The sequence below is a fragment of the Hydra viridissima genome, unplaced genomic scaffold (genome assembly GCF_058129835.1).
Source record: "Hydra viridissima isolate aposymbiotic clone 2 unplaced genomic scaffold, HvirCarnegie_v1 scaffold_3, whole genome shotgun sequence".
NCBI lineage: Eukaryota > Metazoa > Cnidaria > Hydrozoa > Anthoathecata > Hydridae > Hydra > Hydra viridissima.
The window spans coordinates 2,978,681-3,006,355 of NW_028324302.1; the positions used below are offsets into that span (position 1 = coordinate 2,978,681).

At 29.2% G+C, this 27,675-nt stretch overlaps 3 protein-coding genes across 5 annotated transcripts; all 3 read right to left on the bottom strand.

Annotated features, from left to right (window-relative positions):
- Positions 1-872: 872 nt before the first annotated feature.
- LOC145202383 (pyruvate dehydrogenase E1 component subunit alpha, mitochondrial-like) lies at positions 873-17,746 on the bottom strand. Of its 2 annotated transcripts, XM_090081641.1 has the most exons (9): positions 17,560-17,746; positions 17,407-17,479; positions 14,566-14,742; positions 10,655-10,781; positions 10,322-10,413; positions 5,918-6,016; positions 3,553-3,774; positions 3,025-3,201; positions 873-1,128 (listed from the first exon to the last, which is right to left on the bottom strand). In XM_090081641.1, exons 3-9 carry the CDS (start codon positions 14,653-14,655, stop codon positions 949-951), a joined length of 987 nt encoding a protein of 328 aa, XP_089937767.1. In that variant the 5' UTR covers positions 14,656-14,742; positions 17,407-17,479; positions 17,560-17,746; the 3' UTR covers positions 873-948. The 2 variants fall into 2 exon arrangements, with proteins under 2 accessions (XP_089937767.1, XP_089937766.1); XM_090081640.1 differs by lacking the exons at positions 17,407-17,479; positions 17,560-17,746 and adding an exon at positions 14,930-16,216.
- Positions 17,747-18,049: 303 nt separating this feature from the next.
- On the bottom strand, positions 18,050-21,755 carry LOC145201985 (transmembrane protein 127-like). 2 transcript variants are annotated; one of them, XM_080074851.2, is made up of 4 exons: positions 21,557-21,755; positions 20,913-21,168; positions 18,957-19,118; positions 18,050-18,769 (listed from the first exon to the last, which is right to left on the bottom strand). In XM_080074851.2, the coding sequence occupies exons 2-4, from the start codon at positions 21,151-21,153 to the stop codon at positions 18,474-18,476; spliced, it is 699 nt and encodes a 232-aa protein (XP_079930977.2). In that variant the 5' UTR covers positions 21,154-21,168; positions 21,557-21,755; the 3' UTR covers positions 18,050-18,473. The 2 variants fall into 2 exon arrangements, with proteins under 2 accessions (XP_079930977.2, XP_089937768.1); XM_090081642.1 differs by having other exon boundaries at positions 21,468-21,592.
- Positions 21,756-24,003: 2,248 nt separating this feature from the next.
- On the bottom strand, positions 24,004-27,450 carry LOC145180463 (uncharacterized). The gene is made up of 6 exons (XM_080055359.2): positions 26,475-27,450; positions 25,959-26,062; positions 25,812-25,855; positions 25,619-25,706; positions 25,347-25,445; positions 24,004-25,101 (listed from the first exon to the last, which is right to left on the bottom strand). Exons 1-6 carry the CDS (start codon positions 26,957-26,959, stop codon positions 24,632-24,634), a joined length of 1,290 nt encoding a protein of 429 aa, XP_079911485.2. The 5' UTR covers positions 26,960-27,450; the 3' UTR covers positions 24,004-24,631.
- Between the last annotated feature and the right edge of the window lie 225 nt (positions 27,451-27,675).

Here is a 27,675-nt window from a genome sequence, read left to right on the forward strand (position 1 = left end):
AGTTTTTAACAACCTAAAAAAATAGAGGAAAAAAAAAAAATCTCAGAGCAAGTTTTGCAGATTTTTTTTGTCACAAAATCTGATTTCAGAAAAAGCTCAATTTCTGTGTACATTAATTTTACTAAGTAAATCAATTCTACTTCCCTTTTGGTAGTAAAGTCTTAATATTTCTGATTCTATTCCAGACTCTTAGGAACCAAATTGATTTTAAAAAATTCAGTTAACTGAGCATTGTTTTTTTTTCAAACCATTATTTTCTGGCCAAATTAACACTTGTACTAGCTAAGACTGCAACTTGATCATTGCTATCTTTCATCTTTTATCCAAAAACTAAATATTTAATATTGTTTGCTACTTTTATTTAGAACTGTTAAAAGTTAAATTTATTAAGAATGCTTCAATAGATAATATCTTTGCTTCAGCAACTTTTTTTGAAGATTGAAGCAGCCATTAAAAACTCATTCTTTATTCCCTTTTACTGGATGCATTGATATATGCTTTTGAATACTTAAGTGCTGCATCATTTTCCAAATGCTAAAAGAACTTTAAAATTAATGATACTTTGTCAAATTTGATGTCAACTTACTTTTAACCATTATAAAATTAGATTTTAATCTTAAGTAATTGAAAAAAGATTCTTTTAGCATTTGGCAAAACATGCAGATATCAATACATGCATTAAAACTTAGTGATTTAAGTTTTCATGCACTACAGTAAACAAACTATTTTTTTCAAAATGCAACTTACAAATGACTAAACTTTTTTGATTCTAAAACAAGTTAATTTTTTAAAGCCATTACAAAAAAAAAACGCATTAAAAAAAAAAAACACATCCAAAAAAAAAAGTTATTCTTTTGCTAAAGATGACAAAATGCATTTGAGTTAATTTATTGTGGGAATATGTTACAAATAATTCATTGTTGCTGTGTCTTACAAATTTTAAAAATTTTATAGTGACATCTTGTCATTAGTTTTCCAATGAGTAAATAGGTCAGCTCCTCGCACTTCTTTGCCTAGGTTCCCTTCTGAATATATATATAATGCCATATCTTCAACTGGTGGCTCAGGGTCATTCTTAGATCTTTCCACTGCTAAATCGACTTCATCTTTAACAGATTTATCAATAGCCTTAAAAAAATATTTGTAAATTATTAATTAAATTTAATAATATCACAATAATGCCATGCCAAAAACTTAATCGGTTAAAAAACTCAATAATTTGAGTTCTGAAATTCCATTGTATTCAAGATTTGCATAGATTAAACATTTGACTTTAATGTCATAATAAAAGTGCTCAAATGTTCTGAGTTAGGCTTTGATGTTACATAAAGAAATTAAATTTTAATCATTAAACAGCATTTTAAATGCCCTAGGGGTTTTTATAAGAGTTTTAAATTTAGGTTGAATAAAAATAAATAAGCATTTTTTAAAGAGCAATAAGCATTTAAGCAGCCAAACCCAAACAACAAAATTTTTGATGCTGCCAAGAATTAAGTTTTTTTTTTATTTTTATTTAGAACATTTTTTTCCAGAGTTTTACTGACATAATTTATTTTGCGATTGAAACTTAACGGCTTAAGATTCATATCAAAACCAAACATTCAAATTGTTTAAAACATGAGCTTAAATCCAAAAATTCATCTTTTAAGTTTTAATGTCAAAAATAGCTGCAAATTATGTATGTATGTATGTATGTATGTATGTATGTATGTATGTATGTATGTATGTATGTATGTATGTATGTATGTATGTATGTATGTATGTATGTATGTATGTATGTATGTATGTATGTATACAGGGTGGGCCAAAAGTAATTTTACCATTTAAAAATGAAATGCCTTTTTTACTTTTTATTATTCTATAATTTTCTTTTTAACATTACAATGTACACATGACCCCTGGTTTACTCTTCATAAAGGTGAGTGCTTTCTACAGCATTAGTTAATTGTGGAGTTTTAAATACCTGTTTTAAATATCCTCATAAAAAGAGGTCTAGGGGATCAGATCAGGAAAACTTGACTGCCAGCCAAATTCCACATTTCTGGATATTATTTGTTCTCCAAAAATTCACCTTTTACAGCTGCAATGCTCTCTTGGACTGAGTGAGCAATTACTCTATTTGCTGCTACTGCATTTCAGGTGTATCCTTAACAGCAGAAAACACAAAAATCTTTTGGTATTAATTGTGACCATATCCCATGTACCTAACACCCTTTTTGATGTAATTTTATGCCAAACCATGACTTTAAAAGGCTGTAGCTTTTGTTGAAAAATGGCTCTAAAATTTTAAGTTCCAAAAACTTGATATTTTATCTATTCAAAAAGCCATTTAAATGAAAATGGGCTTCATTGTCCATCATCAGTTGTTGACCAAAGTTGCCATCTGTTCTGGACTTTTCTTAAATGGAGACACAACAGTTTGGCCTGTTTAGACCTCTTTGTATGAATCTCAAAGTATTCCAACTAATTCCAAGGTCTTGAGACTAGCATCAAGTGGATGTCTCATGCTTTTCATGATTGCTCTACCCATTTCAATATTTCCCTGTGAACAAGCTCAGTATGGTCTTCCAGACTGTGGAAAATCCTGGATGGAAACTTTCTGTTGAAAATGCTAAATTCAATAACTTTTACATGTTGTTCTGTTCTTAATTACCAATAGCTTATTTCTGAACTGTAAATTTTAAAACCTATACACACACACACACACACACACACACACACACACACACACACACACACACACACACACACACACACACGCACACACACACACACACATTAGCAATCAAGTTATTTTATCTTTAAATGGTAAAGTAGATTTTGGTCCACCCTGTAGTTATTTAGTTCTTTTTTAATAATTAAAAACCTAGTTATATGTAAAGAAAATATCTCGTATCAGCCTGAAAAAGTTTTTTTTTTAATGGAAATGGATATTGTAAACAAAACAATTTTTAGCAATAACTTTTAGTATCTAGATCTTAACTTAAAAAATTTTAAAATTAGCATTTTATATACAAATCAAACCTTAAAGTCGTTGTCGCTCAACAGCTTAGAATTTAGAACTTTTTCCTTAAAGCTTGCAATAGGATCACGCTTTTGTCGAATTTCTTGAATCTCATCTCTTGTTCTATAACTTGTACCAGGATCACTCATGCTGTGGCCAAAATATCGATAAGTGTTGCATTCTAATAAGATAGGTCCCTAAAAAAATGATGCAAGTTATAAGGTGAGTCTTTAAATAAATGTTGCACAAAAGACTATGACATAAAGATTATTTGAAAGATAGCAGCAAATATATTTTAAAATTAAAACAAATTTTCCAAATCTTTTATTGAACTGAGAATTTTTTTCAAACTTAAACTTGATACTAAGTAAATCACTCTTTTAGAATTCCAATAGTTAAAACACAAAGCCAATAGTTAAAATACAAATCCAATAATTAAAACACAAAACACAAATCCAATTTTATGAACACAAGATATGAGTAAAGTAACAAGCAAATTATTTTTTTTTTTTGAAAAATAAACTTTCCATTTATAAAGAATAAGTTACCTTTCCAGATTTTGCCCATTGGACAGCAAATTTAGCTGCTTCACGAACACTGATAACACAATTTCCATCAACTTGAATGCCAGGAATGTAGTCTCCACGAGTATAATACTCATTAACAAATGAACTTCGACTTGTGGATGTTCCCATGCCATATCCATTATTTTCAACCACAAAAATACATGGCAAGTGCCATAAGGCTGCCATGTTGAATGCTTCAAAAACCTACAATTGATATTGCCTTTTTGTTTATTTTGTTCACTTTAAGAAAACATTTCAAACATTTTAAAAATGCTAAATATAAATATCAATTGATCAACTGAACAGTAGAAGAAAGCAAATGTCACCCAGCCAATAAACACAATCTTTAATATACAGTACTGTGAACAAGTTTTAGCCCACTTATTAAAACTCGTGTTTTTTTAACAGATTTTGAATAATAGCTTCCGATTATTTTTTTATATAAAATAATGTCTAACTTCAAACAATACTAAACACTATTTTAACAAACAAAAGCAATATTTATCAAAATTTTACTTAAATTTTTGTATTTAGATATCTAACGTGTTTATTTTTATTTTATGCTGACCTAAACCCAATTTGTATCAGCTCGTTTGTTTTTAGTTTGCTCTTGCATTTTTGTTTATTTATTGCTGTGAAGGCTTCATATTAGATGATAGTACAGTTTACAGAGATATTTCATAGATACTGTGTGTTTAATATTATTATTATTTTTTTTAAGAGCGAAACTTCTTCTAATTTACGTTTTTTTTTTGTTTTTTTTTTCTTTTGTATTATTATTTTTATTGTTATTTAAGTAATAAAATTCCACTACTGGAATGTAAAAAAATTATCGTGCTTCATAAAAAAGGTTATTCTCAACAACAAATTGTCCAAAAGACAAAATATTTAAGGACAGCCATTAAAGAAATTATAAAAAAATTTAAAAACATGGGATCTCTTGAGGATAAAATTCGAAGTGGAAGAAGGCTTACAAAACATGACATAAAGTATCTAAAAAATGTGTCTCTGTAAAATCGGAAAAAAACCTTCAGTGAATTGATTTTAAAAAATTCAGTTAACTGAGCATTGTTTTTTTTCAAAACATTTTTTTCTGGCCAAATTAACAGCCCAAGACATTCAGGCTGTGACTGGGACAAATGTTTCCTCATCTTGCATTCAACGACATTTGCTAAAAGCTGGGTTAAGAGGGTGTGTTGCAGTTCGAAAACCTTTACTACATTGTAGCAATAAAGAAAAGACTTAAATATGCAAAACAGCATAATAATTGGACGCAAGGAGTGTTAAACCGTGTACTATACACAGATGAATCAAAATTTTAATTGTCCGGTAGTAGAAGACGACAGTATGTAAGAAAAAGGGTAGGAGAGGCTTATTGCCCTGATTGTCTACATCCAACAATCAAGCATGGGGGAGGTTCTATTTTAGTTTGGGGTTGTGTTTCATCATCTGGAGTAGGTGATTTAATCAGAATTGATGGCAAACTGACAGGAGAACAGTATAAAGAAATTTTAAGACATCATGGAATACCATCTGGAATGAAACTAATTGGTAATAATTTCATTCTACAGTAAGACAATGATCCCAAACATTGTTCCCATGTGGCCAAAAAATATTTACAGGACATGTGTGAGGAGGGTGTTCTCGAAGTAATGAACTAGCCTCCTCAAAGTCCAGATTTGAACATTATTGAACATGTTTGGGATTATTTGGATAAAAAAAAGGCTGAATATAACCCCAAAAATGTTGAAGAATGATTTCGAATATTAAAAAGAGAGGGACAATATTCCACAAAATTTCATTACAAACTTATATGAATCAATTCCCAGGAGATTCGCTTCTGTGATCAACGCAAAAGGCGAACATACGAAGTATTAATTGTTCTTTCTTTTTGTATCATATTTTATCCAATTATTTCTAGATATTTTTGTTTATATCTGTATATAAACCTGGTTTTTTTTACTTCATAAGTCTTTTATATTTTTATGATAAAATCAAAAATAATTATAAACCTATGGTGGGCTAAAACTTATTCACGGTACTGTATACTGATTATTTTATGACATAATGGTATTAACTCTTTCTTTTAGATCATACACTTTCAACAATTTTTTTTTATAGGAAAGCTAAATATTACCCAATCAAAATCATTAAAACTAACCAATCAAGACCTATCTTATTAAAACTACCCAATTAAAATCTATAATTAGCCTTAATAAAATACTAATAAAAACAAATCTATATGCAACTTTGTGAACGAAATAGCCAGACAGTATTTTAAAATACTATTTTATAACCCTTTGCACATCCCTTTAAATTAAAAACATTTATGACCAATAAACTTTACCTGTCCCTGGTTTGCAGCACCATCACCATACAAAGTGACACAACAATGCCCATTCTTTCTATATTGATGCGCTAAAGCAATACCAGCACCAAGCGGAACCTTAAAAAAATTAATTTCTCTATAATAAGAGGACATTCTTTACAATAAGAAAATAATTAACAAATATATTAAATAATTAACTTATTACAAACAATCAGTTAATATACTCTATAGTGCTTGCAAATATCAAACAAAAAATTCACTCAATGACTTATATATTTTAGGTCCTGTTTACAACAACCTCTTTCATACATGAAAAAGGATTTTCAATAAGCTTTAACATTCAGTAAAACTTCATTGAACTGCTAATAACAAATATTTACCGCATTTAAAATATTGATTTTTCGCTAACAAGCAAGAAAAACCATCTTTAAATATTTTAGGTCTGTATATAAGTTAGAACAGAATGCTACTAAGAAAAAACATTTGCATTTAAGCAGATTGCTATGATACTGTTTAATGTCAATCTACAGCTTTTTCAGCAACAGGAATACATGGATTAACTTAAATTAGATTTGCAAAATGACAAAGAACAATCAGTTGTGGAATGGATATGTAACTTGATCAGAGTTACTGAATTAGCAAGCACTTTTCCACTCTGCCTTATGATCAAAGCTTTCTCAGATAATTAGCAACTCTCTGAAGGAGACAAAAATGAGTTTACAAAACGAAATATGACTTTGTTTAGAGTTTTTACTATATACATACTTACAGTTGATGAGCAGAGGACTGGAAAAAAATTACAACATGATTGTTTAAGAACATGAAAAAGGGAAAAGAGTCAGTATTACAAGTGTTAGTGTTAAAAGTGCCAGTCTTAAAGTACCAATGATGTAAGCAAAAAGCAAACAGATCAGGGAATAACAACCTGCGTTGCCAACATTAAATTCTCAAAAAAAGACATTGATTTAGTAACTATTAATGGACAACAACAGTAAACCATTAATTTCATAAAACTTCATTAATTTCATAAAACTTCATTAATTTGAGTACAACTTATACAGAAGTTTTCAAAATTTTGGGAAACTTTATAAAAAGTGTGCAAGTTTAAATTTACTAGAATCAACTAGAACTTAACTATGAATTTAATAACTGGCTAGATAGTCTTTACAATCAATAGCATCAACATGTTATGGAATCAAGAAGGTTGATAAGAATATCAATTTCAATCTTTTCCCAAGCATCCTAAATCATCTTAATCCTGGTTATTTGTTAGCTTTCTACCTATTAACTGGTGATCCAAATGCTCCCATAAATATATTGTAGAATTTAAGTCAGGACTCTTCAATACCTATTCAAGAATAGTAATTTTTTAAAGTTAACAAACTCTTTTACCAACCCTGCTGTATCTTTTGAATCATTATACTGTTGGAAGATCCATCCATTTGGGATTTTCTTTCTTCAACAAGGCACTATCACTTTAATTAAGTCTTTGCTTCATTTTAATCGACCTTCAATGAGAGGAATTGGCAAATGGAACTTTGACTGAAACCTTTTAACCACATTTTATCCACCATGTTTCATTGTCAGTAATTTATATACATATGTTTGATAAATGTATAATCTAATGCTTTGTATTCAATAGTTGGATATGTGGACAATAAAGATACCTAGTTATATGTGGCCAGACATAAATGTTGACATAAATAAACCAGTATAAGTGGCCACACTTGTATAAATTTTGATTCAAATCGGATCCTAATTTACAAGTTGTTCAGCTCAACTCAACTCAGGTGTTTCAACCGTTTGCAGAATTCAAAGTTACAGTGATCTTTCTAGGATCAGCATTAAACAAATTAACCCATTACTTCCCTCTAACAAGCATAGTGGGTCATTACTTACCTTTTCAAAGATGGAAGGTAAGTGTACAAATTGATATTGTTTGTAAAATTACACAATTTTATTACATAATGTTAATTATTCTTTAAAGATATGGAAAATAGAATGGTAAATGTATTACAAACTGAAATTTGTATGTCAATATCTATCTTGATTCAAAAGATATTGTTTAATGAAAAATAGATTTTTATAAGAGAAGTTTTAAAAATATTGATGAGATTTAGAAATCAATTATGGATGATACCAATAATAGAATGAACCTTGGTGAGTTATCAGTTGACATAAGTGAACTGCTTTAAATCCTCATGTAGCTTTACCTTGAATTTAAAAACAATGCTTTTTCCATTTGACATAAAATATAGTAGCACTGAGGATAAAAGAATAGAAGAAAATAGCAATAAGGGAACTGATCATGTTTGTTGAGCAACTAGTTAGACCCCCTAGAGGATGTAGTGCAGCATTACAAAGGAAAATATGAGTGCATGGTGGTAAGCACCAAAAAAATTCAACTGTTAGAAATCCTAGAATGGGTAACAACATTATAGGCGATAGTGGAAGGCCACAAGGTGGGAAGCATGATGCAATATGAGTTGCAGAACAGAGGGATTGAGGCTGAGGCCAAAAGGGAATTGAACTGCCATCGACTTGAAAGCATGTCAATATTGATAATGCTAATGATTCAGTCATACCATTATTTGAAGCTGAGGGAAAAGGAATAAGGATGATGCAAGAAATAAGGATGATGCACCTCTTGACTTTGTTGAACTGTATCTAACAATGGAAATTATTGAGCTCAACCAAAGAAAAGTGTGAGACAATCAAAACACCAGGCGTAAAGTTGCCTGAAAAACAAATCAGTCACACCATTACAGTTTAAAACTGTTTTAATAGTAACAAACAGAAATTCATTGTAACTACACTGACAAATGGTTATAGTTCAATTTGTAAGGCACACAACAGTTCTGCATTTATTTCTAGAGCATCCCGCCATCGGAAATTGCGTAAATGCGTAAATTCCGATGTGAGAAATAGTTAATAAAGGTGATTCCGATGTGATTTAATCTTTTTATTTTCCGATATTTTCCGATGGTTTGTGGTGGCTTGCAAAATTTTGCTGTAATTTTGCAAGCCACCACAAACCATCGGAAAATAAAAAGATTAAATCACATCGGACAAATAATCTGAAAATAAAAAGATTAAATCACATCAGAGTCACCTTTATAAACTATTTCTCACATCGGAATTTACACATTTACGCAATTTCTGATGGCGAGATACTCTATTTATTTCATGATTTTTATAAACAAGCCAAGACCAGAGACAAATGTTAATTAAAAGATTACTGGTAAAACTTGTTTCAAGGAGCCATGATCAATATGTTTAAATAAATTACCAATGAACATTTTAAGTATTAGAAATAAATTGGTTTGCTTAAGATTTTGTAGACAAGATTTTGTAGACAAGATTTTGTAACATATATGTAGGATGTTTTACAGTTTTAGAAATGAAAAGGTTTCTTGGTCTATTATTACTTATGAGAATCATATACAAACCTGACATGCACATGTATTGGTCTACATCTGAAATTTTTAGCACTACAATATTCTTAAAAGTTATTTTGCACTACAACAATAATAACTCTAATTATGTAATGAATTACAAGAAGTGCGACCATTAACAGAACTCATTTTAAAGGGTGGCTGAATTTTAAACACATTCAAACAAATAGAGCATGCTTTGGCATCAAACTGTATGAACTTGCATCATCAAATGGAATATTATTGAATTTTTTGGTATATTGTGTAAAAGGTATCTTTTATGAAAATGGCCATAAGGATATGCCTAATACTGAGCAAATGCCAGTTGCACTGATGGAACCTTTTTTAGAAAAAAGACCATATACTGTTTGTGGATAACTGTTATACAAGCACTTAACCTTTTTGTTAGGAAGAAATACACACTTGTATGGGAAAAAACAAGTAGAACAAACTACTGCGAAGAAATTATTTGAAATTGCATTCAAGAAAGGTGATGTTGTATTCTATAGGTCTACAGATGATCCACATATTATTTCTTGTAAATAGCACTAAAATATACATTAGGAAATATGCAGAAAATTGTGTATATGTTGTCAACTTGCCATTCAGCAAAAATGGCTAACCTGGTAAAGTAGATAGAAAAAATAACTCTGTTTTCAAAACATCAATAGTATGCTCATGTAATAATAGCATAGGTGGGGTCAATACCATCAATTGCACCTAATTTAATCTACAGTGGCAATAAGCAATAAGTAATTCTCACAAATTAACGAGAGTAATTTCTGGTAAAGTCTTAAAGGTAGATGGCATATTTCAATACATGATCATTTTTAAATGTGAAACTACAAAAGGTAGTCTATTTTCTATTGGAATTTGTAGTAAATGGTCACAAACTTTTTAGGATATTAAACTGAATATTTACAAGTAAAAATACAAGTTAAAAAACGTCAAAACAAAGAAAGTTTTTAGAAATAAAAAAGAGCTTTACTTGGGCACCAACAATTCCGTTTCCACCATAAAATTCATGTGCATACATGTGCATGGAACCTCCTTTACCCTCTGTGCAACCAGTCTTTCGACCTAAGTGCCCAAAATAACTACTTTTTAATTTTCTTAAATTTTCATTAAGATTTTCTAAAATAATCATTAAAATTATTATAAAATTATTATAAGTTATAAAATCATTATAAAATTACTTTAAGTTAAAAAATTATTATAAAATTACTATAAAATTATTACAAAATTATTACAAAATTATTACAAAATTATTATAATAGTTTTAAAAGCATAAAACAACAATATAAATCAAAAACTAACTCACCAGTCAATTCTGCAAGCACTTCTGTTACAGTTCTACCTTTAATATATGTCCACCCATGAGCTCTATAAGCTGTTATGACACTGTCATCTTTATCAAGTTGGTCATTAATTCCAACACATGTAGCCTCCTAACAAAGAGAGAAAAAAAAAATTAGCAAATGTTTTTGAAATAAAAAAATAAAAATCCAAATTACTATTAGCACAAAAGAAATTATTGGGGTGACTAAACATTTACAAGAAATTATATTTCTTTTAAACCTGACTAATTGTTTTGATAATAATATCAATTAGTTAGCTCTCTTGTAGAAACAGCATTAAGCTGTATTCATTAATTTGTACAATCATTTCACAAATAAGCTGGGGGTTTACTAAACATGATTAAAGTCTGGATAAATTCACAATTAAATATCTATAATAATTTGTATTAAACACTTTATAAGTTCTAGTAAACTACTCTTACAACCAAGTAGTTTATGTTTTATATTTATAGCTTAACAAGGAGGAAAAAACTATACAAAAAATATTTGGTGTGGCATATGCTTTGCAGCTTTTTTTTTTTAGAAAATTACATGATTGTAATAATTAAACTTATTACTATTTCATGTAGTATATATACACTTGTATTAAATATTAATAGCATGAAGTCATATTTCATCATTAACTAATTAATTTTAAAAAAATTAAATTGAAAGATCTTTAAGAGTTGGTTATTTCCCACTATAAGGAAGGGAAAAAAGCTCTAGAATGTATATATGTAATAAAAAAAAAAGCTCCAAATAATTAGCAAATAAAGTTCATCGCTCAACAATATTTCACTGGATCGACTGTTATCAACAACCTGGGTTGTTGGATGCAATTAAAAAAACTGGATGATCCCACACTGATCCTAAAGAGTCAAATAATGAAGAATATGAAGTCCACTAAATGAGTTCATCAGCTCAATCACCAGATTTTAATCTATTAGTTATTGTTGGAAAATGTTTCTAAGCTTAATTTGCAAAATCTAGTAAATTTGATGCATAAAAAATGTTTGACTTGCACAGGGTGATCATACCAAGTGCAGACAAATTTTTATTTAAATAATTTTGCAAAAATAAGGAAAAATGATTTAATTTTTTGCTTAAATAAAGTACATAACTTTACAAATATGAATGACAATTAATTTTTCCATGTAATCCACTTTAGCTTTTATCACCTAATTACATAAAGCATGGATGGCTTCTGGTGAAATTTTGTCCCAGCAATGCCATAATTTAGTTTTTAGCGTTTGTTACACTTTTGGTGTGAGGGTGAACATACACCTCTTTCCAAAATACTCCATAAAATATAAAATAAAATCCATTAATATAGTAAAACATAGTAAAATCTGTTGGATTTAAATCTGGTGAAGAGGGAAATTCAAATCCTTTCCCCAGAATTCTGCCATATTGTCTTTTCACCAATCTTGAACAATGTTTGCAGTATGAGATGTTGCTCCATCTTGTTGGAGAGTGATGCCAGTCTCTTTAAATCCCCTATTGATCCAAAGAATTAATTGCTCTTTAATTTGCACCTGATATCTGCTGCTGAAGCCAACTTTCTTCCCTTTGAATTTCTCCTGATTTTTTCTCAAGTGTCAACGACAAAAACAAAAAAAACAAGAGGCTTCACATTCTTAAAATTCTCACTAGGCATTTTTCTAGTTTAAAACAGCTCAGAAACTGCTGAGCTTATTCTATCCATGCTGAATTATATTTTATAAATTAGATTGGCAAACTGTATAAAAATGTTAAACAAGAGTATGAAGTTTTACTTAAACACAAAAAATATAAAATAGAAACTCTATAAGAGTCTACACTTGGTCCTGTAACTTTCTGTTACTCTTTTTTCTTATCTAATACAATCATTTTTAACATGGTATTGTGCTGCTACAACCTTCAGTTGCTTTTATTTTATGATAAAGCATCATAAAAATAAACCAAAAACGAAAATTAAGGGGTGTTGTTACCTATGCCTAATTTTAAGACAAAACAAAAAGAGTTACAGATCATAGCCTCACATTGAACTTGAAGATCTCACATTGACAGTCTCACATTGAAATAATCCTGTTTAGCGGCATGCAAAACTCAAAGTTTTTAGTTCAAGTTTGAGTTTATTCAAAACAATTCTGATTAAGAGTGTGCAAAAATGAAAGTTTTGAGTTAAAGTTTATTCAATAATTGAATGTATTTAGTTAATCAAATAGTGGCTAATCGCAAAAATATAAGTGACCTAGTGGTCACTTATATTTTTGCGATTACTTATATTATTTCCATGCTTTTTAAACAAATAAGAAGATTTTTTTAAAAAATTTTTATTTGGAATTCATTTTATAACCAAAAAAAAAAAAAAATGTTATTTTGGTACCGAAATCAATCAAAAAAAAAAAAAAGAATCAGGTCAAAATACTATAATTAAAAAAATTGTAAAAAATATGAGGTCAGTTAATTTAAACTTAACTCTAAAATTAATCACACGAGAACCCTGAAAATTTGTACTTGCTTTGACTAATATAAATTACAAATAAATTTAAAAAAAAAACTTTCTGACCAGTATTTCAAGAGATATTTCAGCTGGTAAATTCTTGTCACACCAAAAGCAGAAAAATGGGCAGAAAACCAGTATTACAAGAGGTCAAATGGCAAATAGTCTGTCCAAATATATCCATCCAAAAAATAATACAAAAAGTCAACAATAAATAGCAAGAATTTGGTGTTTCACTATGCTGTGTCCAAACAAAACTGAAAAACTATTAAAAGATGTAATTGGTGTAAGGAAAGACTTCACTGGTCAAAAGAAGATTGGTCTAAGGTCATTTTTAGTGATGAATCAAATTTTGAGGTGGTTAATCGTAAATCAATATTTATAGTTAAAAGATTTATCTTCAGAGAAATAAAAGGAAAGATTTTGTGTACCAAGAGGAGAAGGTGGTGGGAGCTTGATAAAAATATAGGGATGCATTTCTCATAAGGAGATAGGATTTCAAAACATTTATATAGGGAGAATTAACCAGTATACTTATAAAAAGACTTTGGAAAATAAGCTTTAACCTACTGTTAGATCATTTTTTGGAAGGCATAAAAATTGGATTCTCCAACAGTACAGTGAAACAACATATACTTGCAACTTGATGAAAAAGTGGTTTAAAAGGCAACATATTACTCTACTACCCTGGCTAGCACATCACCAAACCTGAACCCCATCTACAATATTTAGTCATGGATGGACAAGAAATTATTGAGAGAATGTGGAAAGCTTTGTACAATTGAAACTTGCACTGGCAAAAATTTTGGAACAAAATTCCAAAAGAAATATGTAAGCATTTGATTGAATATATGCAAAAATGTATATGAGTGTGCGTAAAAGCACGTGGTCATGCAAAATACTGAATTAAAGCATGAAAAAAGCTAAAGAAATAATATAAGCTATTGGTGACAAGGTTTTAGCACGATTTTAGCTCCTTTTGAACAGACTAGCATAGAGCTATGTGGTGAAAGTTACCCAATGTTATCCATGTAAATACCAGCCAATAAACACCATAATATAGTATGCTTTGTTGATGACGACACTAGTCTTGAATAATGAAAGAGTCCTACAAGCAGAGTCACATTAACATTTATTTTATGGTATGACCATGAAACAAAAAATTTTCGTTTTACGGACCATAAAATAAAATGTTCTCAAAACGACTAAAGAACCTGGTCAGTTTTTTGCAACTAAGTATTATTTCCATAGTCAGTATTGAGAGCGATTGCTCTCACTTCCCGACCAAGCCTGCAAAACCATTATTTGTTTGTTTTTTAACATTAGTGTGCTTTCTCTTACTTCTATAGATTAAGCCCTGAATTTTATGTACCTGATAATCACTGAGCTTTTTATCATAGATAAGATTACCTGTCCTGAGTAGAGATGGCAGAATCCACGAATAAATTTTTCTTTGTATAACTTAGATGCTTCTTGCTCCATTCTTCGAATAACAGTCATTTTCCTATAGTAGTCCAATGCTTGATCTCGGGTTACTATTCCACTAGAGGGCAGCTCATGACCATCCAGCTTGTGATATTTGTATGGCTGAATCAAAAATAAGAAAATATTTAGATTGGCAGATACAATATTAATGAAGCGCACTAAATTTGAACAAAATTAAAAGTGAAAATGATTTATACTTAAACTGATGTATAACTATCAACAAGATAACACAATAATATTACAAAAAAAGTCAATAGATAAACTTAGAATACCAAAAGAGATATAATACCTGACACTGTAGACATTAGATGAACCATAACATAAAAGAAAAGAAGAAACATTTAAGTAGATATTCATCATTAAAATGTAACAGATGCTATTCATAACAGGAAACAAATTGCAGCATGAATACTGAAGATACATCCGTGACAATGTTACATGATAAGTTATTCTAAGATATGGCACTTGACTATTACAAAAAAAAAAAGAACAAAGAAGTATTATTGGAAAATAAAGGTAAATTTTTAATCAAAATCATGTCAACAATATCAATGTCAGCAATGTTTTAAGTTTGGTTTACACAACAGCATCAACATCTAACAATGCTCCAATGAAAAAATATTAATTTGAATAAGTTGTTAAAAAAAGTTAGCAGAAATTTGAATAAATTATTCACATCAGCTTTATAGTGTTTTAACAACTGCTCTTTTTGGATAGAAAACGACTTTAATAGCGTGATTTTAAGTTCTTTTAATCCGCTAAAAGGTAAAAGTCTTAACCATGGCAAGTAGCGAGTAGCAGAGGTTTTTGTGTAATCAGCAACAAAATTCCGCATGGTTAAAAAAATTTCTTTAAATGCTGGATCCGAAAAAAATATATATATATATAATTTTGAATTAGTTATTCAACAAATATTTGAAGTCTACTATAAAAACTTGCTTTTGCAAACTTATTTCATGGAGACTTTACTCTAAAGAGCTCCTTGCCCAGACTGTCCAGTAAAAAAAATCTTGGGCTTATTAATAATCAAAATTATACATAAGCATGAATTTTTCAGACTACAATCTGTTAGCTCATAATCTGAAATATTTTTATGTAGATTCTTAATTTTCTTGTATAAAAGTTTTGTCTTGTGTTATTTATGTCATCTTGATTGCATAAATAAACATTTTCTTTGAGCTGAAAAGATTACTGCATTTATATTGTGCACTTAATTAAATTGCTTCTGTTCTAGAAACAGCTGAGACAAAAATAATATTTGCACAAAAGCAAAAAAGTGCAAAGCAAAAATATAATGGTTTCCTTTAAAAAGTCTGAATATTTCTGCTAGGAAGTTACTCAAGAAAAATTAACCTTATTTACAAAGAATTCAATTTTGACATTTTAAGCATGTAATGGTAGACTTTGTTGCTAGACATAACTCTTAGAATGGGGACAATTTAACTCAGCCATTAATGAACTGATTAATATCTGGTTCAAAACTGCTCTCTTATCCATACTATCAAATTACAGTAGAAATAAATTTGGCAATAAAAGCTCTTAGAAATTTTTTGCTTTATTCAAATTATTTCAGTTCATGTTTTGCAAGACAAATGTGATAAAGAGCATTTTAAAAGGTGCAAATAGGAGTAATTGGTTTTAAATTTTTTTCATTAATAATTTCCCTATTTTTGTACTATTTTTAAAAGAACAATTGTCCTAAGTACATGTAAGGTAGTTTTTTAAGAAAATACTAAAATAAATTTAGCCTAAACTCAATGTATTGTTTATATGTGTTGTGTATATATTTGCACGTATTGTGTATATGTATTTTTAACCTTAAACCATAGAAGATTAGCTGAAGCTCTACCTCCAATTAAATTTATTGGTTTTTTATCATAAAAAAAAAGAAAAAAGCCTATTTTAAAATGTAGAATAATAAGAATAACAATAAATATAAAGTATAATGTAAAAAATAATACAATTAGAATTATAATAGATATTAAAATTAATACCAATAATTCTTAGTATTTTGAAATAAAACTTTTTTTATTAAGAAATTTTGATAAAACAAACATTTGCTTTATTTTCATTAAAGTATCCATGACAATATGCCATGTGGAAATCTTTCCTTATTTTTCCCTGTGTAATCTGCAACAACATTAAATCATGATTGACATGGTTGAGAAGTAAATGATGTTAGTTAAATTGATCAATAGAAATAATATAATGCAATAGAAGTAAATGATATAGTAAAATTGATCAATAGAAATAATATAATATAATAGAAGTGAACTGTTCAAAAAATCTTAAAAGCTAATCAAACAATTTATTCTTCGAATACTTAATTTTATTTGTATGTTTAAGCAATATTATATTAAAGTAATATTGGAAATAGATGTTATAGGAACATACATCATGCAATAAATCAGTTAGAGATAAAGTTATACTTGCGTAAGCAGTATAATCATTTGAAACGTCTTCGTAGAGCGCAATTCGCTCTACATAGCCATAAGCTGCTCAGAGCACAATATTGTACATGCATGCGCAATTATTTTATTATAACAGTGTGATTTATATTTCACAATAAAGCTGGTTAAGTAGGCAATTAGGGTAAGGGTTAGGGATAGGGATAGGGATGGGAATAGGGTTAACATCAACAAGGAAAAAAAAAAAAAAAATTTAGCGCATGCGTACAAAGTATTGCGCTCCGAGTAGCATATGACTGCATAGAGCGCATTGCGCTCTAAGTAGCAACGACCATAATCACTTATGAAAAAGATCAACTTACAGAAATCTCAGAGCTTGATGAATCTGCAGTCGCCATTTTACAAAGCTGAAAGGACATAGCAGGAAGTATCTAAAAAAAGGAAATTATTTTGGTAAATGGTAATGTTGTAAGACAGATTACTTTTATTACAAAATATTTTTTAACAACACCTTTCCTACTGATCTTTTAACAAGTGAAGTGAGTCCAGTGGTTTTGGTAGTCAGGACAGCGGCCATCATTGCTATTTAAAAGCTTGTTATTACAACAGTATTTGCAATTAAACTGCTTTTGTATTTAAATCTTAGTTTGGGAAGATAATTTTAAAATTTTATTTGGAACAAGAAAAGCAAACTAAATGACAAGTTAATGTAATACAAAATCTTAGACTTTTCGAAAACTTTTAAAAAACATACTTCTAGTAAGTAACATTTTTAAAGTAAGCAAAAAAAACCTGGAGAGAATTAGATATTTAAGAATTAGATATTTAAGAATTAGATATTTAAGAATTAGATATTTAAGTCATGCACACTATAATCAAGAAATTAATAAGTAGCTTCTTCCAACTAAGCAATAAATTTTAGAGAGTAACAGATAACTATTTAAAATTAAAATTTTTTTTATGGAATTACAGGTAATTGCTTAAATTAAAAACTTTGAGAATGTAGCAATACAAATATAAATCAATAACTTATATACAGTAAAAAAAATTACATTACAGAAATTATTTCTTGTAAATTTTCAAAGTTAAAAAAGAGTTTATTGTTAATATAAGTTTACTTCACAAAAATATTTCAATAAAAGTCATCTACAAAATTATTTAAAATAATTTCAGCATGATCAATCGTTTTAATAACCACCTTGCAATTAGCCATCCTTTTGCTAATTCTTCATTATTTATGCTACAATAATGTCATATACAGCCTACAACATATTTACACACACGTATATATAATATACACATAGATGTAAAGTATGAATATTACATATTTTTATTTAATTACAGATTTCTTGTTATGAATACTTTAATACAACAGACTTTACAAAAATCATAAAAATCATGTGTCATATTTAAAAACACATTTGCTCAAGGACAATAAACAGGGGGAGACAGAGGAGGAAACTCCTCTATCTCGTTACCACTACGAATCAATTGAAGCTGTGTTTCACTGGCATGTGATTGAACAGGAAACACAATTTTCTCACAAGTTATTTTAAGAAGATTTAACATACAAGCCAAGAAGGCTGCAATCCCAGCAGCACTTAAAAGATAAAATGCCACATCAAGCGAGCAGGTTACTTTTGATTCTCCTACCGGTTCCAAGCTATTGACATCAACAGTAATCCAATAACAAATACACATTATGCAGATGGACAGTAAGACTAAAAAAGATTCAAACAAAGCAAACAATTAACTAAAAAAATTTAAGTGTGGAATTTTTTAGTTTTTTGAAAAAGAGAAACTATACAATGATATGGCTAGAGAGTTATTTATTGAAGAAACTTAAGCAATAGCAAAAAAAAAAGTTCAAACAATAAGAAAAAGGAAAAACATTATTTTTTTTTTTACCAGAGATTATATTTCCAATAGAGTTACTCCAAACAAAAATGAGTCCACGATTACTTGTCCCACACAGGTCCAAAGTAAACTGAAGCATGCTACTAATAATAGCTAAAAAGGAGAGTGCTGCACATACTTGAAGTTTTTCTATGATGTTCCCATTCCAACAACCTAATGTAAAAAAATATATAAGCACATATCATTAATGCCTTCCTATATATTATGCATTTATTAAATGCATAGTTATAAAACCAATTAAAATATAACAACAGAAAAACATTTATTCATTATCTACTCCTTTATGTTGATTTCTGAATGATTTTCTAATTTAGATAAAAAAAAAAAAAATTATAAATAACATTTAATTTACTACAGATACTATCTTATTTCATTAAATCTTCAGATAAAACACATGCTGAGCATACATAAAGATATAACTAATTTTATTTTGTGAAAAAAAAAGCTGAACAAGTTATCAAAAACAAAAGTAAAAATAAGAAAATCAACACAACTTTGTAAAAAGCAGTTTGGAGACTTGCAAGTTGCATCAAATTAGATCAAGACTTTTCATTTAGACTTTGAAAACGCTTTATGTAGCTTTGTGAACAAAAATTAAGTGATATTGAGTCTTTGATTGGATCTGAGTGCAATACAAGAGCACAAACCTACATACTTTTTAAAACTAAATAACATTTGTTAACAGTTAGACTTTAACAACTTCCTTAGATACAATTTCGATATTAATTTATTATTACTCTAGATATTAGATATTTTTAGCTTAATAGCATATACTAATTTGTGACTTATTCCAATCCTTATTTCATAATTAACAATTCTAGACAATGTTTTCCGAAACCCTCTTTGGTAAACCATAATAATTTGATTAATATTTTCTATTTTACATAAATAGCATTAAAACTGAGAAAAGACTGTTATATGAAGGAAACAATTTGCTACAATAAAAACCACAAATTTAACAACCACTTTGTTTTTGCCATGGCTTAAACAAAATTTCACTTATTAGAGTGCAAGAAAAGCAATTTACTTTTAATGGCACAATGAGGTTGGTTTTAATGGTGCAAGAAGGTTATTTTTTTTGCTCACCAGTGAGATTAAGTTATTAACTATTCTGATTAAAAAAAAAAAAAAAAAAAAAAAAAAGAAGCATAATTTTACTCTATCAAACAAACATATGATATTGATTCAATGGAGGATAGCAACAGGGATTTTTGAGTTAATATTTTTGCCAGTATACCCACGAAATACAAATCAAAAGAAAATTTGTTGACAAAGTTCTCTGGAAGCCTATGAAGCAAATTTTACCTAATGCTGATGAAATGCTTTTACCAAGAAAAGTTAGTAATATAGCTTGTAACTACAAGATAAGCTTTAAATGTTTTAGGCATAATTTTGAAGAAAGATACTTAGATATCTGATTATAAATCAAAATTATCAACAAACAAAAAGAAATGCAATTCAGAAATATTATCTTTGCTTTTTTTTTTAAAAAAAAAGGTTTTTGGAAATTTTTTCTATGAATAAACATTTTTTTAACAGCCCTCTTCTTTCTTGTAGAGGAGAGAGAGCTGCAAGAAAGAATGAACTCAAAAGAGGCCTTTTACTTGTTTAAAAAAACTAAAAGTTTTTTCATTCAATCAAACTTCTTGGAAACTTTTTTTTTTTTTTTACCATAAAAAAAAAAATTAATAAAACAAAAGAACACATTAGATCCTTAAAAAAAGCTTTTAAATAAAAATTTTATCAATATAAATATATTTACTTAATTTCTATCTTCAACTTTATCAAAGATTTTTATGAGAAAAACTAAATTGCTGCTTTTAAAAAGAGAATGGGAATAAGAATTTTAAAAGTAGAAAAGAAGCAATTGTGACAAACATTAAATAATATCTTGACAAATTTTAAATATTCTTATAAATATTAAGGATACAGAAAACATGTTTGTACCTCTAGAGTACTTAGAATGACTTCCAAATATAACATACAATCCTAAATGTCCAGCTGAGCAAGCTCCACCTTCTAAACGAAACCAGTTTGGTTCTGCCATTGAGACTATATATAGGCCAGTGGCAACAAGTCCAAAAAAGGCTGAGGGTATATTTCTGTACACTTCTGGTTTCCTTCCTCCTACCCTGTGATGGCGCCTTCTGCCATTAATAATATTTTGAAAATGTGACCTTTGGGTCATAACCTCAGATTTTTTCTGTAAAATAGAAAATGAACAATTCATTTCTTACTCATTGTTTATATTGTTATAAAAGAAAATGGAGAAGTAATAATCCAGGAGATAAAAGAGATTTTTTTTTAGTAACTTAACAAAGAAAATTCTAATTATAAGAGGTCTTAGCAATTTAATATGATTAATAGAAACTAGTAATTGTATTAACAGTTGCCCTCACAACAAAAATACAAGGTTATAGCTATAAAGGGACTTATAGGTAGGATCAAAAATTAGACCTTTTTTTACCTCAAGCTAAATTAGGTAAGTAAAGGTGTCTATACCTACGGTTGTACCAAGTTAATAGCAAGCAAGCTTTAAGTTGTACCTACTTGAATCAGGAGTTACAAGTGTAAGTATCTGTATACCGTACCTTTACACGTCGTATTAGTCAAGAACCTTTATACGTAGTACTAGTCAAAACAACTTCCAACTATTATGAACCCATACTTTAAATTTAAAACTCAATAAAATAATTCAAAAATTTAAGACTTTTATTATGGTTTAGATAGTATTTCTATGTTTCATAACGCTACCTTAGTGATTTGGTACTGAGGTTTTATTTCTAATATGATAAGGCAGCCCCTGGGGGGGAGGAATCGACGTAACTTCAATCCCTTATTCGATTTTTGAATTTTGCTAAACTTTTGGTTTGTTTAACTAAGTATTACAAGACAGCTTCAGCCTGAGGGGTATTTTATAATCTCCTTGATTCATACTCAGTTTAAAAAAGAGCTTAAGCCTGCTGAAAAATTGCTATTTATATAATGATATTAAGATTAAAAAAAATTAATTATTGATTTTTATAGATTTAAAACAAGAAATAAAAAAAATTACTCTACGCGAAGTTTTAATAGTGTAAACAGTGTTTTGAAAATATTTTGCATCACGGAAAAGAGTTTTTCCGTTGAAAAATATCACGTCCGAAGAATAATAAGACATGTACCAGAAAAAATCTGCGCGTATTCTGATGTGGTGTTTACGAAAACCGTACATCATTTAAAATAGCTAATTGTTTTAAAATGAGATTGTATTAATGTTGTTCAAAATTTAAACAACTCTGTTATTAAAACAATTAGCTTTAATTGAAATGTCATCAAATCAAGATAAGAAGCGAGAAAAAATTTTGCATTTTCTCGTTGAAAATCCTGGTGTATCAAACAAAACAATTTCTAAAGAGCTGCAGATTGCTTTGAGAACAGTGCAGAGCGTTGTGAAACGATTTAAGGACACTGGTACAATCATAAGAAAATCAGGAAGTGGAAGAAAAAAATGTTTTGTTAGACGAGATCTTGGTAAAAAGGTAAAAGATGCCTTAGACAGAAAACCGGAGATTTCTGTTCGAACATTTGCGAATAAATTTAATTCAAGTGCTTCCACTATACAAAGAGTAAAGAGAAATTGTGGTTATAAATCTTATAAAAAGAAAAAAGTTTCTCGTCGTGAAGAAAAGCAAGAAAATGTCGCAATTCGATGTTCAAAGCTGCTCTATAAAAAAATTATGTGCTAAAAAATCTTGTTTGATTATTGACGATGAAACTTATTGTGCTGCATATTTCCGATCTCTTCCAGGACACCAATATTATTCAGCAATTAATCGAAAGAAACTGAATTCCAAATATAAATGCATTGGAATGCAAAAATTCGCTAAAAAATTCTTAGTTTGGCAAGCAATTTGTGAATGTGGTGAAAGAAGCTCTTGTTTTGTGACTACGGGAACAATTAACACCAAAACATACATAAAAGAATGCCTCAAGAAACGTCTTTTGCCGTTTTTAAGAACACACACGGGTAACCCGTTATTTAGGCCCGATTTAGCATCATGTCACTACTCTGGGACACCTTTAAACTGGCTTAGAGAACATAAAGTAGATTTCGTTGAAAAACACTGCAATCCACCAAATTGTCCCGAACTACGTCCTACCGAAAGATATTGGGCTCTTGTCAAAAGAAAACTAAGGTTCAATGTAAAAGAAGTCAAAAACATTAAAGACCTCAAAAATAAATGGATGAGAGCTACCAAGAAAGTCCAGCCGAAGGCTGTGCAAAAGCTGATGTCGAGTGTAAAACGCAAAGTGCGTGCGTTCTCACGTACAAAACTTCACAAACTTTCTTAAGTGAAATTTAAAAATATTAATATAAGTACTTTCAAAATATACATAACATTCAATATCGAAATACAATAGTTAGATAAATATCCTTTATAATGTCCGCGCAGATTTTTTCTGGTACATGTCTTAGAGTTTAATTTTCACTTTTAGCAATTTGAAGAAAAACAGCTTTGAAAGTTTGTAAGTCTTTTACATCGTGTCCTATGAAAATGAACAAAAACACAACATCCTAAAATTGAATAGGAACAGAAATCCTAGACAATTTACTAGTAATTCTTATTTGGAGATAGAACCATACGACTCTAAAAGGTTTAAAACTATTCAGTTTATTACCGCTCCATCAACTCATTCTAAATAAAAGACATTTATGGAGGGCTGGGTAATCGTTAGTATGCGTTCTTTAGAAAATGTTATCTAATATGACGCTATAAAAATCAAAATTAACATTTAATCAGTTTAAAAAATAATGATAAAAATATAAGGTGCACTGGCTTATTAAGCTCTTGCGTAGCAGAACGGAAAGCCAAAAGGTAAATCTTGTATAATCGAGGTTTCACATTTTTTTGTTATAGAAAAAGGGATAGGTATATTCCAGTTGACGAAGCTTATCCTAAAGATGTCTTTATTTCTTTGGAATGTAATATTTTTATTTGACAACAATTTTCCAACACAAGTTAAGTAAATTTCTTAAAAAAAAGGGAGCTGAAGCTACAAATTAAAAAAAAAAATTATTAGCCAGAGCACAGTTTACATTAACGTTATAAAGTAATAACGAATAAAAAAGCCTTCTCATGAGTGCTCATAAATTTTAACGAAAATTTCGGTTATTTCTGATACGGCATAGTTTTTTTTTTTTTTTTTGATGATGATGATGATGATGATGATGATGATGATGATGATGATGATGATGATGATGATGATGATGATGATGATGATGATGATGATGATGATGATGATGATGATGATGATGATGATGATGATGATGATGATGATGATGATGGAAAGACTCGTTAAAGTGAAGCATAAAAAAAAACTTTATTAATTTGATATTGACGCAATAATTAAATGAATAACTTATCCATTAAACTTTTAATAATAAAACAGATTTTAAGCCTTTGATAGAAATATTTCAACTATATACAATTATATTTAATTGTATTTAACTTAACTATAGACTTTTATAAGCGATTATAACAAGCATTTGTTTATCTTGCATGAGTTTTTTCATTTGACAATACGCTGAAAATACGATTACTATATTAAATTCGTTTAAATAATTAGCATATATTTACTAAGCAACTTTACTAAGTTACTTTAAAGAGTAGAGATGAAGAACATCATTTTGTACAGACTACGCACGAAAGAGGTACATTAAGACGGTAACCTTCTTCTCCACAACCCAATAAAGAACAACTTGACACAACTACGGGATCTAAGCGACCTGAACTCTCTAAATTACTTGTAAATCTCCCTGTTTCTCCGTCGACACAAATATATTCAGTTCGTCTTGCATGTGTTTGAGTTTTTAAAACACCGCTGTACTCTGTAAACCAACCTATCGGGCATATTCTTTCAGCCGGTATCATAATAACATTCGTTTTGCTAGTACTTTCGCAAACAGAGCAATATACTAATTTACTATTAGACGAGTAGCTTTGACTATGAACGACGCCGGTTATTTGTGCATAATTTTCATTAAACTTTCCATTTTCTTCTTCGTATAAATTAGAATATGACGGTTTTTTTGGAAGACACAAATAATTTGATCCTGACCCTTTATCTCCAGATGAAGCTCCACTTGTATAACCTAAAATTAAAGAAAGCTTTTTTTTTTTTTTGTAAACTTTTTAATAAGCCTTTGTTAAAGGAAGCAGATAGTTCTAGCATATTTGTCTTTACAAATGATTTGATGCTAATTTACTTATATTTTGATGATTAAAGAAGGTAAGCGTATATTAGATTATTATGTTTATCTTAAAAAGTCAATAATACGTAAAAGGGAGATAACAATACATGAAAGAGAGATAATAATACTTGAAAAGGAGATATTACCATTGTAAAGTAATCTCGTATTTTTGTGGCATTCTTCGCTTCCCCATCTGATGTATGTTACAGAGCTATTTTTTGTTGGCGTACAACCGATGCTATAACCTACACAGAGAGAAAAGATTTTTTTGAAGGAAAGTAAAAAAAAAAAAAAAAATACCTGCAATAATAAAGAGCATTTCTGCAATTACGAAGAAATATTTCTCCTAGAGAAAGAAAAAAGAAGAGGTTAAGAAAATTGGCGTAACATTCTTTTAATGTGATGAAAAATAATTTACCAGGTGTTCCAGGGGGGCCTGTATCACCTTTTTCTCCCTGCTCACCTCTTGGTCCTCTTGGTCCTCTTACCCCTCTTTGACTGTTATCCTATAAAGTTTTCTTAATACTTAACTTTTTTTTTTACATTATTTACACTTCTATTATTTTCATGTTTGTTTTTTTTGTTTTACCATAAAAACTCTTTTTTATTACCGTTGTGTCACTTTTTCCAGCTTCAAATCTGTTGTCGCAGTTTTCTGTGAAAAAAAATCAACTAACCAATGTTATGCTTGGAGCACTTTATTGTGAGAAAAAAAAAATACTAATGATAAAAATAAAAAATTATATGGATTGCTATACCGACTAATTTATTTTCTTGACAATTGCAAGCTAAATACGTTTCATTTGCGTGCATTCGATATATTTTATTAACCCAATCTTCGGCGGCTTTAAGACTTTTCATTCTAAAGAAAAATATTGCTATAATTGCTTTAAAGAACAATATCTTTCTTGTTAATAATAAACTTTTTTATTTGATAAAAATAAATAAATATAAGTAAATAAAAGTCGACGCAAATTCTCAAAACCTTTTGGTCATCATTTAGAGGCGGAGGGGAGTAGTCCAAAACCTAACTGATGCATCAATACTACACCTGATGGATTGAGTTCCATGATAATCTTTGAAGAAGAATTTTTTAAAAACCGATTTAAAATTCTTTATGAAAGATTCTCATGAATTTTTAGAGAGAATCATACCTTATCGTATATACTTCTAGCTTTTTAGAGAGAATCGTACCTTATCGTATACACTTCTAGCTTTTTAGAGAGAATCGTACCTTATCGTATACACTTCTAGCTTTTTAGAGAGAATCATACCTTATCGTATACACTTCTAGCTTTTTATGAAATCCCATAACTTGCTCGTTAATAATTTTCTCCACGTCCTGAATGGGTTTTGTTTTATAAGTTTCTGCAAACGTTTTCAAGCTTATTTCTAAGGAGCTGTTGCTGGCCAAATCTCTGCGCACTCTTTTGGCACTTTCTTCTTCGGAGTGTTTTATATGTTTCGCGTAGTGAGCCTCCAACCTGTTCAATTTGCCTGTGTTTTCTTCACTCTCCTTTTGCAGAAAATAGATAAAAAGAGGAATAGTCACAACGTAAGTTAACAAAATTAACTTCCAAAGCAAACCCAACGTATGCTTGAGACGCGGCGAGCAATATACGTAAATTATTTGGGCGCTAGAGGTTTCTTGGACAGCATTTTCACTAACTGTTGCATAGTGCACGTGGAGCTCTCGTGGTGACAAACCATTTTGCACGCCATTTTTATATTTCGATGAGTCTGTTGTTGTCAAAACCATATTTATTATAGTAGATAATTTATGAAAAGACCAACTTATTTTCCATTGAACCAATTATTCCGGTCTAATGAGTCTTTCAAATCTTTATAATAATTATACTGATAACTGATAAATCCACATAAAAGTAAAAATAAAAAGTTCAGTAAGCTACAGTTTTATCGAAGATTAAACAACACTATACGCCATTTCGATTACCCTAATAAAATAGTCACACAAGTGTAACATTCATCGGTCAAATTAATCCCATTCATTCTTACTCTCAAACGCTCATCACATTGAGATTTGCGTTTGTCATTAATATAGATATTTTGGGAATAATTTGAAAGTCATTCACACAAAAATCCTTTTAAATGCGCAATCTTATAATGAAGCTGATCAACTTCATAATACAATTAATGCACTAGAAAGGTCTTTATATACTAAATCAAACCCTGAATTTCTTAGAAAATATGAAATCTTGTATATCATATATTTTCTTAACAGAAGAATAACTTTCATATTCTTTTTTTTTTTTTACGAATTACGAAAATGCGACAGATTTTAATCGAATCTCAAAATTAAGGTCTATTTCTAATGATAATAGAGCATTGTATCTTTAGCTTAAAAAGAGGTAAACCAGGTGTTTTTGTGAGCTGTTGAATTAATAGAGGAATTTTCACACGATGCAAGTTTCTTATTTTCTTAACACTTTTGAAAGAATAAATTTTTATTTTGCT

What these genes read in the sequence shown, in the direction of transcription:
- LOC145202383 (XM_090081641.1), bottom strand. Translation starts at nt 14,655, where the DNA reads ATGACTGTTATTCGAAGAATGGAGCAAGAAGCATCTAAGTTATACAAA. An exon ending in GCCATCTCTACTCAGGACAG is followed by an intron (nt 10,782 to 14,565) that starts GTAATCTTATCT and finishes TCTCTTTGTTAG; the next exon opens with GAGGCTACATGTGTTGGAAT. An exon ending in ACGGAATTGTTGGTGCCCAA is followed by an intron (nt 6,017 to 10,321) that starts GTAAAGCTCTTT and finishes AATTTTTTTAAG; the next exon opens with GTTCCGCTTGGTGCTGGTAT.
- LOC145201985 (XM_080074851.2), bottom strand. Translation starts at nt 21,153, where the DNA reads ATGACCCAAAGGTCACATTTTCAAAATATTATTAATGGCAGAAGGCGC. An exon ending in TCATTCTAAGTACTCTAGAG is followed by an intron (nt 19,119 to 20,912) that starts GTACAAACATGT and finishes TTTTTACATTAG; the next exon opens with GTTGTTGGAATGGGAACATC. An exon ending in TATTGGAAATATAATCTCTG is followed by an intron (nt 18,770 to 18,956) that starts GTAAAAAAAAAA and finishes AATCTTTTTTAG; the next exon opens with TCTTACTGTCCATCTGCATA.
- LOC145180463 (XM_080055359.2), bottom strand. Translation starts at nt 26,959, where the DNA reads ATGGTTTTGACAACAACAGACTCATCGAAATATAAAAATGGCGTGCAA. An exon ending in CTAGAAGTGTATACGATAAG is followed by an intron (nt 26,063 to 26,474) that starts GTATGATTCTCT and finishes ATTTTTCTTTAG; the next exon opens with AATGAAAAGTCTTAAAGCCG. An exon ending in CTGGAAAAAGTGACACAACG is followed by an intron (nt 25,707 to 25,811) that starts GTAATAAAAAAG and finishes AAAACTTTATAG; the next exon opens with GATAACAGTCAAAGAGGGGT.